Source organism: Fringilla coelebs (genome assembly GCF_963513975.1).
Source record: "Fringilla coelebs genome assembly, chromosome: 2".
Taxonomy (NCBI): Eukaryota; Metazoa; Chordata; class Aves; order Passeriformes; family Fringillidae; genus Fringilla; species Fringilla coelebs.
In genome coordinates, this window is record NC_140029.1 from 14048015 (window position 1) to 14065011 (window position 16997).

At 45.9% G+C, this 16997-nt stretch overlaps 1 protein-coding gene across 1 annotated transcript; it reads right to left on the minus strand.

Moving 5' to 3' along the window:
* Positions 1-6403: 6403 nt before the first annotated feature.
* LOC311164887 (organic solute transporter subunit alpha-like) lies at positions 6404-16642 on the minus strand (the record flags this gene model as incomplete). Its single annotated transcript, XM_084224530.1, has 8 exons — positions 6404-7620; positions 8123-8228; positions 9589-9735; positions 10631-10742; positions 13327-13485; positions 14819-14892; positions 15011-15162; positions 16564-16642. 8 exons carry the CDS (start codon positions 16640-16642, stop codon positions 7433-7435), a joined length of 1017 nt encoding a protein of 338 aa, XP_084080656.1. The 3' UTR covers positions 6404-7432.
* Between the last annotated feature and the right edge of the window lie 355 nt (positions 16643-16997).

Consider the following 16997-nt stretch of genomic DNA (forward strand, 5'->3'; position numbering starts at 1 on the left):
GCTGTGAAAAAAAGCAAAGCAAGCAGAGCTTAAGCACCACACTCTGTGCCACTGCTGAAACTGGACCTGGCTGAAACTGGACCTCTGCTAGGCTGCCTGCTCACATGGAGGGGGCTCTTCTCCTTGTCAGTACCTGTAAAGTCACACCCTGCTTGTCAAAAACCACAGCACGCTCACACCAGGACTAACACTCGGGTGGAGTTGGCTACCAGAGATTAAAGTCTCTCCTTTTTGAGCCCTGTGGTGACAGGTCACTGATGCACTGAGTTGTCCTAGTGCCATGCTCTAAGCTACAAGGGGAGCATTGTTTACCAGAAAAACTACCTGGTTTATACCAGCTCCTGTTATCCAATAATACAGAATCACAGAATATATTGAGTTGAAAGGGACCCACAAAGATCAAGTCCACCTCTTATGTGGATGGCCCATACAGGGATCAAAGCCACAACCTTGGCATTATTAGCACCATGCTCTGACCAGCTGAGCTAGGTCAGGGTGTTAGAATTCAGGGTTGCTGCAACTAAGGTAGAACATTTGTTTGTGCTTTCCAATTACATTTGTTTCACCCACGTACACATCTTCTTTCCTAATTAATTGTCCTGCCTGGATATCCTTTCTTTCTAAGTACTACAGAGTATTCACATTTCTAGGAATGGTCTGAAGGATCAGAACACGAGTGTCCTGAGGAGGTGCATTTGAAAGTTTGCAGAACTCAGGCTAAAGCCCTAGTCAGTTTATTATCTCCCTTTAGGGAAATAGAAACAAGTAATTCTAGGAAAGTCTGCATTAACAGGAGGAAGAAGAAAGAAATACAACACATTTCAAATTAAAAAAAAATATCTACAATCCTGGAAGATAATAGTTTAATTTTACAAAATTATTATTAAAAAGTATAACTCTGTGGAGAAACAGTCTAAATAAATACAAGAACACCTTACACAGCAGGTACCAATACTGAAAGAAGAGTAATACAACTCTGGGGAAACCAGGCACACCACTTTCATGCCAAGGAAATTAGTCCTTCTACCATTAGCCTTTACATAGGTTTTGATGTTATACCATGTGTTAATTATTTCCAAATCACAAGTGCAAACACTCACCCTGATTGGAAAATTAGCAGATTTCAAACTCAGGTAATTTCACCCTAATGAGGAACTTGTTGAACTGAATTTAACAATTAGCTCACACCCTTTGCTGGCTGGGTATGAAAGGCTACAGGGAGACACTGAAACTCAAAACTCACCTTTTTCAGCAACTGGCAATGAAGGATTAATATAAATTTAAAAATTGTTGCCATGCTGCTTCTAGTTCCTGCTTTGGCTCTTAAGCCAGGGATTTGCCAAGGGTGATAGATGAGGAGGTGCTGCCTATACTGAACAGCTCTCCCTTTAGTTAGGTACCAAGGCTCAGCAAATGGATTTCACAGCTTAAAAGAGTTAAACTGCTGATTTATCGGTCAATATGCACAAGCCGTGGGCAGAGCTAACAAGCGAAGGTGCTCGCCACCCTTGATAAGCACCGGAGCTGCCTGGGCTGCTCCAGCCAAGAGGGGGAGGCTTGGCTCCTGTGGCTGCTTGGAGAGGGCTGAGCCTTGACATTGCTCAGCTGCTGTTACTGGGCTACTTGGTTTTGCTTCTACAGAGTTTTGAATGCTTTTTTTTTTTTGTGTTGTTTATTTTTTCCCCCTCACTGAGAACCCTTGAGCTGCTAATTGTCTCTGTGTTAATACTCTGTCCCTTGGCAGCAACCTTCCCTTTCTCCCTGCAGCTCTGCTCTGCAGAATGCCTGGCAGCACTTTCTCAGAGTTAGCAGCTCTCCAAAATGTCTGCACCATTTCAGCTTGTGTGGAAACTGTTCCTTAGTTCCCAGATGACATCTGTGATCTGATGCCTGCATCTCTAGAGGGGAGACTGACACTTTTCAGCTGCTAAATTGCATTAAAGGAAACAAAAGTAATTTTATCCTACCACTAGTTCTCTACATATGCTGTGATCCTACCTGCATCAGGGATGTTGGGCAGTTAGGTCTTAGAAAATGGGGTCTAGGTGTGCTTGTGAAGGGAAAAGACACGTGCAGATGAAAAGGAAATTGCCTTTGGACAATTCTCTCTCCTTAGAATTGACCAAAACTGTCCAAAATATTGTCAAAATTTGTCTGATTTCTCTCACAAAAACATAAAGGCTATTGAATAAAATCTTCCTGTTTTCAGTGCACTTTGCACAGTAGGGATTTCTTTTTCTTGTTTGAAGAACAATAAAGGCTATTCTGAGACTTAAGCAGAACACCAACTGCTCAATTATTTCTCAGGAAGAAGCATCAGTATAGGTGTAACAAACTTCTTTTGCATGCAAAAAAATGGTAACAAATAGAGAAATGGGGGGAAAGAAAGAAAAAGAATATTCTACAAAAGTAGGCTTTGAGCTCTTTCAATCTACTGTTGTGATTGTCTTCATATTGTCAACAAGCACAATGTAGAGACAGATCTCTGCTATCTGACCATTTCCCTGCTTTTGCTGAAACAAAGATGATCATGCTGGTTCAGACAGCTGTTAGAATCACCTAGCTAACATTTTGTAAGGATCTAAAGCAGTTAAGAGATCAGTATGTTATCTAACCTTCTTCCCCCAAAAACTGTCTTACAAATAGTCATCCATTTTTCCTGGGAGCTAAGAAGGTGCAAGTAGATTCATGAGCTGTCCTGAAGAGACATGTGAATGGCTGTCAGCAAAAGCAGCAGTCAGACTGTTTTTGAAAGGGTGAGGAAGCCAAATGCCTCAAATTATTCAAATTATTGAAGAGGTGGAATTGTTGCAACAGACCTATTCTAGCATTTGCATTAGGTGTGTAGCAAATGCCTGCTGTGTTCTCTGTTATCCATGAGTCTTCAGGGCTTCTCTACTGCTTACACGAAATCTACCTGTGCCCTGACTTGTCCAATTTACCACTGAGTGTATTCCAAGAGAATCAGAATGTGCTGAGGTGAAGGGACCCATCAGGATCATCAAGTCCAGCTCCTGGCCCTGGACAGGACGTCCCCAAGAATCACACCCTGTGCCTGAGGGCATTGTCCAAACAATGTCCAGACTTCTTCAAGTCTGTCAGGCCTGGTGCTGTGACCACTTCCCTGGGGAGCCTGTTCCAGTGCCCAGCCACCTTCTGGATGAGGAACCTTTTCCTGATACCCAACCTAAACCTCCCCTGACTCTGCTTCAGGCCATCCCCTTGGGTCCTGTCACTGGTCACAGCAAAGAAGAAATCAGTGCCTGCCCCTCCTCTGCCCCTCACAAGGAATTGTCACTGCAGTGAGCTCTCCCCTCAGTCTCCTCCAGGCTGAACAGACCAAGTGCCCTCAACTCCTCCTCACATGGCTTCCCCTCAAGCCCTTCACCATCCTCATGGCCTCCTTTGGACATTCTCTAAGAGCTTCATAATGTTACCCAAATCCTTCCCCTGCTCCAGTTCTGGGAGCCATGGGATCACAATGATCAATGTGGGTATTTTTTCTTGGCTTTTCTTTGGAAACAGACATTGCATAGAAGGCAGGCTCTGGCTGTCCTGGGTGTGCAGGCATGAGCCTACCCCCTTGCACATCCTCCCTGATGGATACCCACACGATTTTTTCTCAAGCAAGGGAGAACAAGGAAGAGGCAAGTGTGAGGGTGAAGGAGCAGACAGGAGAATTGGAGGGTGGGATGTAGGGATAAGAAGATCTGTAGCCAGCGGAGCATCCTCTTAACTCCTGAAACGCATCCTTTGGGTATTGAGTCATGAGGCCACTGGTGAGAGGCCTGAGACATGAGGAACACAGAGGCATGGCAGGACTTGCCTTTCAAGGTTCCAGCACTGGCCACGCTGCAGCCAGCAGGAGCCCCCACCACAGTCTTCTGGAACAGGAGGGATTCAGCTAGTGTGGCTTTAAAATTAATCGCTTGAAGGACAGGGGGAAAAGAAGAGCACGGAGCAGCTTCTGTTTACCAACCCCTTCCTGCAGCATTCCCAGGTGTGAGAGATTCCCCCTTGTGTGTGGGCTGCATTCCCCAACATGGCACTCCAGGAGATTTCATGGCCAGTGCTCACCCTCCTGCCTGCATCTTTAGCACATGGACACCCAAAGCACATGACTCATCTTTTCTCATACTCTAATGAATTCCTTCCACGTGCCCAAAGCCTCTCAACCCTCAATCACACACCTCTGTGTGCACTTATCTCTATTTAATGTTGTTAACCACAGAAAACACTGACAATATTACCTTTACCCTTCCTCACACAATAATCCCAGGCAAACACAGCATAAAGGTTATGCACTCACCCTAACAACTACTGCTTTACTACAGCTGTAAAAAAACAGTTGTGAAATTTATCTTCTAGCTCTTGTCAACTGTTTTCAGATACTTCAATCACAAACACGTAGTTGAATGTGATCTGAGAGGGATGGTTATCAGAACTGAGACTGAAGGAATTTCTGGCTCTCTGTTTTGTTTTTCCATCCCCAGACTGATTAAGGTCCAGCTTGGAGGTGGTGACTTGCAATGTTTTCATTTCAGGAGTACCTGAATGCAGGCCCTGCAATGGAGTCCAGCTGTTTCCAGGCTCCTCCATTAGGCAGGACACAGATATTTGTCTGAGCCAGAGGAGGGCAAGAGAGTCTCAATTAAAAAAAAAAAGGGAAAACAAAATTTGTAACAATAAGGCCCACACATTCTACCACAGTCACATAAGCTGTAACTCAGGAAAGCTCTTGGACATGTGTTTAAGAAAATATATGCCTAATATATTTCTATATCTAGATAGAAAAATATGTATCTAATTTTATATAGAATATATATCTAATTTTATATAGAATATATATTTATATAGAATATATATCTAATTTTGCTCTGAAAAGGCTTCTGTGTAAGTAGGTGATGTTTGGAATGAGATCTCCATAACTGTACACAGTAAACAGATTTGCTGCCAAATCCAAAGCCTGCCTGCCAACCACCACAGTACATCTTCTTGCTGAAATATGTCAGATGAAGGTCACAACAAGTCTTAAACACCTATCCAAAAGCACAATAGCTAGCAATACCTGTGGCTAAATCAGGCCCACACTGATATTTACAAGATGCATTTAACAGACATGACAGACTCCAGCCCAAAAGCAACGAGTGAAGACTTTTGCTGTACCCCAACAGCTTCCTCTGGACCTGCAGCCACGCTTCTTACACACTCCATCTGTTTGCAAATGCACTCTCCAGCCACAGCACATGGATCTGCTTTTCCATGCCACAGATCCCACCCATCAAAGCATTCCCTTGAACCACTACAGAAGACACAAAGATGCTTTACCAACTCAAAATATTTTATTTTCCAATTTTGAAGCTGATTGTACTCGCAGCCAACCATCCCCAATGCTGTTATGAAATTCAGTATTGCTTTTCAGGCCCATGGATGTACCCATGGCCAAACTGCACTGATATAAAGCAACATTAGGAATATGCTAATAGTCATAATGTTAAAATACATTAAGAAGATTTCTCACGTTAAGAATAAGTTAGCTGATCCCAGCTAACTTATTCTAATGCACTCCCTGTAATGCAGAGTAAAAATTTTCACATAAATTATTTTTCAAGGGAAAAGTGCAGATTCTCTCAAATTAATGCAGTCCAAGAGTCGATATTAATTTCCCAGACTGCCGACTTAGAAAAAAGTTAAATATAAAAATTGCATCAACCATTTCAAAACAAAAATAATTCAAGTTTTCTACTATAATGGAATCCTTCAGTTGTTAAAGAAAATATTGTTTCTGACCTCAATCAGAAAGACAAAACATTTTAAGTCAGCCCCAATTTCTACTTCAGGTGGTTCACTAGCTATTTTCAGTATGTTTCATTTCCCACCAGTTCCCAAAAGGAATGCAGTGTTTGAATTCAATGTGAGACATAAAAAAAGCCCTGCTGTGTGTTGGAATGGGTCCAGAGAAGGGCCACAGAAATGATGAGAGGGCTGGAGCACTTCAGCCTACGAAGGCAGGCTGAGGAAGATGGGGCTGCTCAGCCTAGAGAACAGAAGGCTCTGGGAAGAGCCCACCTTATTGTGGGCTTCCAGTACCTTAAGGGGCTACAAGAAAGATGGGGACACCCTTTTCAGCAATAGGACAAGGGATAAAGGTTAAAAAACTACGAGACCACAGATTTAGACTAGATAGAAGGAAGATTTTTTTACAGTGAGAGGTGTAAAATAATGGAATGGGTGGCCCAGAGAGGTGGCAGGTGCTCTGTCCCTGGAAACATTCAAGGTCTGACTGGATGGGCTCTGAGCAACCTGCTCTAGGTGAAAATGTCCTGCTCACTGCAGGGCTTGGACTAGATGTCCTTTAAAGGTCTCTTCTAACCCAAAGTGACTCTAATCTGCCTGGCTTTGCTCTCTTGCCCTGCTCTGGACACGCTCCAGCTCCTCAGTGTCCTCTTTGTCATGAGGGGCCCAAACCTGAACAGAAGATTTGAGGTGTGGCCTCACCAGTGGGACAGACCTGCCCTGAGCCTGCTGCCACACTCCTGCTGACACAGGACAGGTGCCACTGGCCCTCTTGGCTGCCTGGGACACGCTGGCTCATGTTCAGCTGGCCAGAACCCCAACAGTCCTTTCCAGGACTCCCATCCTCACTGTTAGGGCAGGGACCCTGAGTGTCATTATCCCCATTTAGCAAGCAGAGAACCAAATCACCATGTGACATCACAGACCAGAGGACATCCCAAACTCCATCTCCTACTTTCCTTTTCCAGGCCAGTGGCAGAGAACCTGCTGTCCACAGGAAGAACACCTAACATATTTACAAACAGTGACTGTGTATTTACCAATTTAGGAGGTGAATTGACTAGGAATGTAAAAAGTCTTGCCCTAGAGAGATCACTGTTTCTGTAGGTAGAGAGCCCACATGGGTTTGGGGATTTCAGAACAAACATGAGACTGCATTTACTGCTCAGAATTAGCTATGGTGAGCTCGTGGTGTAGAGTGAGAGATGATCCATTGTAATGGAGGAACCATGGAAAAATGCTATGTTGGACATATGACAGCAATCCATGGTGAAATCAGACTTTTCAAAGTCAAAAAAGATGAAAAATAATTACTCTGAATTTACTCTAAATCACAGCCATTCTAACAGCTAAAAAAAAAAAAATAAAATAAAATCATATTGTAAGACAGCTTGGCACCATCAAAACTCAGTAACAGTATAAAATGGTATAAAATCTTAGTAAATTACATGGTGTGAAAACCCTCACACCATGCACACATGGCTGGAGAATCAACAGGATTATCTTTACTGTTCTTTCAGTGCTGCAGCTCACAGGCACTCATGCCATGTTCTGACATGGACAGTGGCTATTTTTGGTGCAAGAATATCCAAGTTCCTGAAGCTGATCTTACAGCTCCTGCATAACAGGAGCACTTCTAAACCTTTGGCAATGCATCTTCCACAGCTGGACCATTCAGGATACCCTCAGGAGTCTGCTTCTTGTCCCCAGGCTCTTCAGCCTCGCACTCAGGAGGCTCCAGGTCGTGGTACTTCCTCCGATAGACCACCCTGGAGATTACAGTTATCAGAAACATTTCCATGATGAGCAGCTGCTGGGCAATATCTGCCAAAAAAAAAAAAAAAAAAAAAAAAAGAAAATGGGAGACAAAAAAAAGCCCCCAAAAGGGGAAATTACTATCAGACAAAAAATGAATAATTGGCTTATTAATTTTCACCTGTGCAAAAGGGACAAACTCTATCATCCTGTCCCCATGTTTCTCACACTCAGCAATGACATCAGTTACACAACTCCAGTATTGTCCATCAATAAGAATGCAATAAATTATGCATCCAAAACACAAGACTTTTAACAGTATGCAGGTCAATTTATTTTCCTCTCATTTCTGATTCCAGCTCTTCTCATTATCAAGTTTTTCTCTACAATCATGACAGCTATGAAACTTTTGTTATTGCTTTTAAACTAAAATTGAGATTCTCCAAAAGCTAGTGATACCATGAAATTTGTATTTTGGGAAAACACCAGAGATTGCCATCAGCAACAATGAACATTAAGTCAATGTAAGTCAATGAAGAACATTCTTACAGTCTTCCCCCAGAAAACTTACATGACCCTCTTGCTGTAGAGGAGAGTGGTGGAGCACAGGGAATGATTTTTTGTGTGGCAAATATGTTGATAATAGTGGTCTGCAGCTGGTTCAGAATGACAATAAACTGCACCAGAAAAAGAAAACAAATGCCTTAGCTACCAGAAAGGGGTTTATAGTTCACACAACAATTCTGCTTTGATAGCAGAACCTCTTTTGCCTCATGCCTCCTTGCTTGCCCTCCCTTTCCCCCCACCTACCAGCAGGGTGCCTGCCATTCTGCAGAATTCATCTTAAGGTCAGGATGATATTGCTCTGAATAGGAGTATTAAATTAATCCTGGACTTGAAAAGCATTTCTTCTCAGGCCTTCATTTGGGAGGAACATGATACACAGACTTCACAGCAGGGATTTCAAATTATACTGAGTTCTGAATAATAGGTAACAATGTTTAAAAAATGCCAGTTAATTTGACCTATGAGCTTATGTTCTTCCTTAATGGAAGAAAGACTCAAAGAACATTTTTCCTGTTATCTCCTCTTTTTGCTACAGCAGGGAGATATTGTGATGCCCAAATTATAGGAGACTGGCTTCTTTGCCAGAAGGTATGAGGCACTCTTCACAGCCTGAGTTCAGCAGCCACCACTTGCTCGTCCCATTACATTGAGCCAGACTTTGCAGCCATGGAGTTATCCAAGTGCCTCTGTAGCTGCTGGTGGAACTGCCTGGCTCTAAACCCTCACATCAACAGAGTTTGCCATCCCAAACCTGAACTCACCCTAACACAGCTTTGCAGGTGTGACCATCCTGTTTGCTGCCTTTATTAGTGCTTAATAATTTACCTAACCTCAGTGCAGCAGCCTTGGTGCATGTCCTGCTCAAGAAGGAGACAGAATCCAAGGATTCTGCTGGACTCTATTCAGTGATGTGGAAGAGGGTGGCCTTGTCCCTGTGCTTTTTCAATCTAACCTATGTGGTTTTGTTCCTTACTGTTTAATGATTTGCAGCCAGGATTTTCACTATTATCTAATTCTGAAGTGCAGAATGGCCAAGAAAAATACTGTTAAAGCAGCACGTTGTGGAATGCTGAAACAGTTCAAACAACAGCTGCCTGCACAATGCAGCATCTCCTCTCCGAGATACACACCAGCATCTTAACACTGCATTTCAGGATACCACAGCTTCCTTCAAGCCCCACTGAAAGTGCTGTTGTGATTTCAGTACTCTAAAGATAGACAGATTTTACATGGCTTTCACATCTCCAGCACTCACGAGACTAGAGGTAAATTGGCTCAAAGTGAAACGGAACGACAGCCAAGGAGAGTGCTTGAAAGGGACGCAGCTGGAACCAGGTAAAAATATGGCTTTGCACGGTCTATTTAATGGGAAAAGATACCATAAATTTTCAGCAAAGGAGCAAGAACAAGAAAGGCAGAGTAGTATCAGCAGTTAAGAGAAATACTTACCAGAAATATTAAATTTCTCACCTGATAAAGAGCAAACTTTGGGATAATGTTCTTGCACTTAAGGAGAATCCTAACTTTTCGAAACATGATTCCTACTGCCCACAGAGCAAAAAGGGTGAGGGCACCAATGAAGCAGCTGATCCACAGGGCAGGTCGTTTGGGAGACGCCTGAGAAGCAAATCACACAACCTTACACAACCTTACTTCAGTGTTTGCAGGAAGAAGTTGTGAACTGGGTGATGTTAAAATGCTTTTTTCTATCTGCAAGAAAGCTGGTGGCAGCAGCAGTTGCTGGGTTTTGCATGGGGAAACTGCCCAGTACCAACTGGAGTGCTGGCACAGCTCTCTCTGCAGGTACCAACACAGAGATGTGTTCAGCCTGGGGAGGTGCAAGTGACACAACCCTCAATGTTGCAATTGCCAGCCATGGAGTGTGTGTGCCTTCTCAGAGACCCCAGCAGCACCTGGCAATGCTCAACAGCTCATGAGAGCGTGTTCAGCCTCACATCTCAGGTGGGTCATTCATTTTATACCATGAAACAACAACAAAAATATTACTTTTAGTCTGAGTTATCCAAGAGGTGCCAAATTATTATCAGATACAGATATCCTCCATCAGCTTGCACGTTACACGGTACAAAGCAGAAGAACAGTACTATCTTTTCATTTTGCACAGATATAAAAATCACCATGTCTTGCTGAATTAGGCTTCCTGTTAACCTGCCAGTACATACACTTATTTCTTAAGGCTGTACTTTACAAAGCACAGGACAGATACATCCCACAGGGCAACTTGCAGTCCTGCTATTCTAACCATACCAGCAGGGAAATGTATAATCTGATGCCCAACCCCCCCTGATGCCCAATTTCTTTCCAAGTGAGCTGAGGAAGGCAGAAATCGAGGATGTCAGGAAATTATATGCTTCAGGTCTCAAAAGAATACAGTAAAGACTCACTTGGAAATGGTCCTGGATTTCCCAGTTTAGTTGTAGGCTAAGATAGCTACATCAGCCCTGAAACCTATGGATTTTGAGGACCTTCTCTGGTTAAAATAGTTACTTACATTGTAAAGAACATAATTGCCATTAGTCCAAAGCACTATTGATAAAAATACGAGTACAGGCCGAAAGACAGCCAACTGAAAGGTGCCCAGCTTCAGCCAAAAGAGGGTTTGCCTGGATAAAAAAAAAAAAGCAACAAAAAATTAGATAGGCCAAGATCATATTAGCAACCTTAATAACATTTTCTGGATGCTGTCAACTGCAAAACTTTACCACTCCTCTGTAGTATGTGGCTAAAATCTGGGGAGGAGCAGCTTCAAGATTAGAAAATATTTCAAAGAATTTCCCAATGTTTATTTAATAAAGTCTCTACAAAAATAGTACTTTTCCTGCTCTGCAGCAAGTACATACTAAGCAAGGCTGGGCAAAACACGATGTCTTTCTCTGCCCTGAAGCCAGCCAGGGAGACAGTAGCTGCATAACCGGTTCTGAACAATGATGCCATCTGCTCTTGCCTTGTTGCCTTATTATTGCAGTCCTCCCATGAAATTGGACAAATCAGCCTGTTCAGCCACTTCCTAGTCCTGTGGTAGATCAAGAAAGGGGATCCCACAGCCCTAGGTGAGAGGACTGGTGTTTTTCAGGGCATCTTGAAGAGTACCATGTAAGATCTGGGCTTGCCCCTCTGCAGTGTAACAGAAGAAAGGAACAGCCTCTCACTCAGCAAATAGCACAAGGCTGGCAGCAGAGCTCAGGGTTCCTTCACTGCTGTCCCTGTAAAGTGGGTTCAGAGCACACCTGTGACCTGGTCAGCCAGCACCCAGGGCCACCAGGGGAGGGGCAGATGAGCTTTCTAACAGAGGGCATGACTGACCTGAGCTCCCCTTCAGCTTTCACAGGGGAAGCTGCAGCTGCTACAGCTGCCTCATGTTTTGGTCTGTTACTGTGCATTATTTCCCATCTTTTCAGTGTTGTTTTCACTGGAGTTCCTTGGGCCCTGCCATCACAGATGTCTCACAGACAACAGGCTGCCATTTAGTGTGCTAAAGGATATGGCCATGAACCAGGAATTACAGGAATTGCTCAATGAATATAGCTGGTAACCACAGGATTATCAACAGCACAAACCCATGTGGAAAGACCTGCAATGGGCCAGCCACTTAGTGTGTACCTTTCCACAGATTTATTATTCCCAGAGAGCTTTAAAGAATCATACATATGGCCAAGAGTGCAGTCACTGCAATGCCACGAGCTGTTTCCCTTGTTAACCCAGGCCCACCTTTACTGATCACCAGATCTCTTCTGCCACATCCCTCCCTGTTGCATGGACTGTTACACTGCCTCATCTGTACCTTGTTGTTTTCCCCAGGACTGCAGATGTACTTTGGTTTTTTTTAAAGAATGAATCCCTCCCTTGGGGTAGCTCCCTGTTTCCCCATAAGATTCCTGAGGAAGGAGTGTGAGACTGACTTTTCTCTCATATAGCTTGCCAATATCTTTTCTTTAAAAAGGTACCCTGCACTGGGAAAAGGCTAGAAGCAGAGAGCAGATGGGTTTCCCAGTGGTACAGACACTGGAGAAGGAGGCCTAAGTCCTCTGCAGAGCAAAAAGCCTTTTTTTTTTTCCAAAAGAGAGCTGTCCTTTCCAACAGCAGTAGTAGGCACTGTGCAGCCCCTGAAATGAGTCCATATTAGCTGACACCATCCTGCATAGGCTGCCACTGGGCTGCACAACAGCAAGGCAGAGCAGGGGATCCTCTCCCAAACTCCCAGCTGCTACAACCTATACTCTATTAAAATAAAATTATTGAAACTAAAGTTTAAATCCTAATACCAAATGAGGCAGCTTAAGGAAAAATTATTGTAATAAAAAATTAGAATTTTTGAAAATGCATCAGAAACCAACCACTATGATGTATTCTGTTTGCTGCTTTTCTTAAAACAGATTGTACAGTCCCCCAGGACCCTCTGACACTAAAATCCACACCCTCATAGAAAAGTCTCTTTTCAGTCCCTCAGGTTTTGCTTATAATGAGAGAAACAGTCTCATGTTCTATGCCAGTAGGAAAGCTGAGGGAAATGCAGAAGTTTTCCAGGCTGTGGGGTGGTGTGTAAGTGAGGGGGTGACACTGACCAGAGGAGGAGCTCCACCAGACAGTGCTCAGAGGAGGGCAGGTTTATGTTACAGTACATTGGCTCCTGCAGCTCTCCATCCTTACCCCCCTTCTCAAAGATGCTTTAATACTAAATTTAGAAAAAGAAAACATCTGCTTTTGCCTCACCAGACAATGCCATTTCATTGGGAACAAAGCTTTACAAGAATTACATCTACTTTTTGTTCTAAAAATTATTTTAATCTCAAGTAGTTTTAAAGCCAAAATTGGAATGAAACATTTTCATTTTATCAAAGTGAGAGAAATTTTCTATCAAGAGAGCCTCCATTTGACAATTCTGCTTGCGAAGAATACCCAATCTCGAGACATTTTTTCCCTTCTGGAATGAAAAGAAACTGAAATGTCAATTATCAGGTTTTCTAGAGTAGAAATTTCTCCTCCCACACACCTCTGCATTATAAAAACGAAATAAATTAGTGGTGGTGTACAGCCCCAGAGTGAGGATGGTGTTTAACAGAAACAGTTTGAGCTGTCTTGAGACTGACTTTTGGGAAGCTTTGCTGTGAGCCTGGCCCTGCCAAGCTGGCTGAATTCCAGCAGCTGTTTTCAAGCTTCTTAAAGGGAAATCCTAAAGGAGTGACTCACCTGGTGATGGGCACACGAGGGAGGCAGAGGCAGCAGCAGCAGCAGGGGCCGGTGGTGATGGTGAAGTGACCATTTTCAAACCGTCTGAGGAGCACCTTCTGCCCTCCACACTCTTTAATCATCATCATCAGGAACTTGTGGATAACTATGGCAAAAAATCTAGGAGAGGGAGAGAATTCCAGCTTAAACTTGCCTGTGTGTCTCGTGTGCCTGTGCAGGCCAGTGCCACCTCCTGTACAGGGTTTTTACAGCTTGTGCTTCCCAATCTACAAAAATTCTAGCTCTGTCTTTGAGACACTTTCTGCTTTCCATCACCTTGGAGGAGCAGAACTGCCCTGCCCTCGCTGAAAGAGCTGAACTGAGGCACAGAGCAAGTGTGGAATTTCCCAAAGCTGCTCTGGGGGCTGGTGGCAGAGTTGCTGTTAAAGCACAGGCTTTCCTGGCGCTTCATTCTGGCTGTGTTTTTCCATAAGTTATCTAGTTCTCCCTAGTCTGAACCTTTTAGAACAAGTCCTCTTGCTCCTCAAACGTGGCTGTCAACCAACAAACATGGCTAGGTTCACATAAATAGCTATCATTGAATGTGCTGGCCCAGGCAGGGTGTGGCTCCTCTGCAGACAAAGCACCCACTGCTGCAGCCCCACCTCTCCCTCCTTCCCCAGCTGCACATTCCCAACGCTACCCAGGAACTACAGATTATGGCACATACATGGAAATCCAATCAATAAAAGAGGTCCTGTGCTGCAATGCCTGCAGCTTGGGCAAGGGAGAAGAGGGAATTTAAACCTGCTTGAAGTGCCACAGGACTGGATTGTTGGAAGTTTCTGGCAATCTGCACTACCTGCACACACTGCCACATGCCAACAGCATTCCCTACTCCTGTGTTGTCCCTCTTCTTTTACTTATCTCCAGATGTGGAGTGCTCAGGGCCACGGCATACCCCTACTTGGTCCTGCCCACCAGGGCTGTGCCACACCTCCAGAAAGCAGGGACCACATTTCTCCCTTCTCCTCTGTGCATGCCAGAGCTGTCAGGCTCACACATAAAGTGCTTTCATCAGGACAACTTTGGAACATTTTTACACTGATGTGCTCACTGGGGGCTCACTCGGCACCATTAATAATAGACCTCCAGGGCTCATCATTAGTAAAAGTGCAGGGAAGAAGTCACAGGCCAGACTCTCATTGCACATGGCATGCAGAGAGAGGAAAGACACACTACTGTTCCAAAGAGACTGTCAGTCCAAGGAATCAATTACATGTGAGTCACAGATCCTTCACACTGATGTTCCCACACTAGGGGACTGCAGCACTGGGAACTGTTTCAGCATTTTCCACCTCCCAGGAAAGAGCTGCCAAGAGATTTCAACTCAAACAAAGAAATTACTGAATTGTTAAATTTACAGAATGACTGTGTTACCAAGAGCAGCCGATGTTTAAAGGGAAGAAATTCGGGGTTTGGAGCAACACCTAGAAACAAGCAGAATACTCACATTCCTGCTGTGAAATCTGTAAACATTGTTGAGCGAGGAACCCACATGCCAATGCATGAAGTAGTGGAGATCACCTACGAAGAAAAGGGAGGAATATTGTATGAAGGGCAAAGAGGTCATGTGGCTCCTGTGGATTTTCAGGGAAGCCTTATTTTCAGCAATGAATTTTATCTCATTTCCATGTTAGCTTACTGGAGCTGCAGCATTAATCCAAATTATGATTGATCTTTTGGAGGAGGGGATTTTCCTGTAGATGTAGACTGCTTCCTCTATAAAGACCAGAATGGCAATGAGTGCCATCAGAGTCAAGGTTGCAAAGAGAAATCTCCCTGGTAGGTCAAGGCCTGCAGAGAGAGAAGAGCGAACAGTTCTGATTTATTTCATAAGTTTTTCAAATATTAATGTAACAATACCATCTCTGAGGGGCTTCTTTGCCTTATTCCTGCAAATACTTGCACTCATCCCTAGTTACACTGGCAGACCACTGACTCCACAGAACCATTCAAATACTGAAGTTCATGACTAAATCTTTCCAGGATCCACAGACAGCAGGCAGGAAGAATACGCCTTCACCTTCTGAAAGCATTATGCAATAGTCCCTTTCAGAAAGGGGGAGTTCCAGGACAAATATCCTCAGATGAATGTAAATATGTAGCAAAAATAAATACGTAATCTGGGAACTTTTCCAGGTAGGCTACAAGCAAACATGTATTCACTCAGTTCTCTGCTTCCATCATATGCTCATAGGCATGTTACATGTAACTTCCTTAGGCAGGCAAACTTACTAGAGGCTCGGTGGAATTTTGTAGGGCACACAGAGCAATGTAAGGAAAAGTCCCTGATATCCCAAGCCCGAGATTAAACTTGGTGTCTTCACCAAAATCTTTTTTGCTTCTCCCTTAAACATTTCAACATTTACCCATAGGTGATTGGTTTTATGTCTCCATAGACACTGGGTATGGATATCAACTTTGACCCAGAACTGACAGTTGAAGTGTATTTTCGCCCAAGGGATGCGTTTCCAGAGACAGAAAAAGGCACTGCATGCTTAATTCAGGAGAAGTTCATGCTCATCATCTGTACGAACTCCTGCCGGACCCGCAGCCTAACAGAAGGCAAAGCAGAACCTCTGCCCCAACCTCTTTAATCGAACCTGCTTCAAAAAACCCCGTCACTTCCAGACTTGGCTGCAGGCGGGGCAGTGCACGTCTCAGTGGACATCTCTACTCCGTAAATCTCACCGGACGGAGCCGAGACCCGGCGCGGCTCCAGGGGCCGCTCCAGCGCTCGGCTCCGCAGGTCCCGCCGCACCGCCCCGGGTCTGTGCGGGTCTGTGCCGTCCCAGCCGAGCCGGGGCTGCGGCCGTGCTGCGCTCTCGCCCTGCCCCGGAGCCAGCTCGGCCCCCAGGCAGGAGGAGGATCGGTCGGGACGGGCGGGTGCCGGCCTCCGCTCGGGGATTTCCTCGCCGGGGAAGAACGGCGAAGGGACACGCAGGGACAGGGGATGGGCAGGGACAGGGGCAGAAGGACGGGCAGGGGATGGGCAGGGACCGGGGCAGAGGGACGGGCAGGGGATGGGCAGGGACAGGGGCAGAGGGACGGGCAGGGACAGAGGCAGGGGCAGCAGCAGCAGGGGCAGGGCCAGCCCCCGCCGTCCCGCCACGGCGGGGTGCCGAGGGCGCTGCCGGGCAGGAGCCGCCCCGGGTCTCCGGCGGGCAGCCCCCGCTCCTCCCGCCCCGCACTTACTCCGGAGAAGCTCCTCCGAGTAGGGCGGCTCGCTGGAGCCGCAGGAGGGGTGCCGGGTCCCGTTCGCCTCGCCCTCCATGGCTGCGCGGCCCTGGCGGTGCCGGGGCTGCGGACGGCCCGCGGGGTCGGTGCGTGCCCGGCCGCCGGTCCCTGCCGAGTGCGGGCGGCGATGCGCGCCGCGGGGCCGGCGGCCGAGCCCCGTTAATGATTACCCCGGGCCGGGGCGGGCAGGGACCGAGCCCGCGCTGCCTCCTGGCGCCCGGCACGGCGGCACGGGCAGCGCCGAGCCCGGGGCAGCGCCGAGCCCGGGGCAGCGCCGAGCCCGGGGCAGCGCCGAGCCCGGGGCAGCGCCGAGCCCGGGGCAGCGCGGCCACCCCGCGGCCGCCCCACCTGTTCCCGGTGGTCCCCGTGTCTCTGCCCGGCCTCGGTGCAGC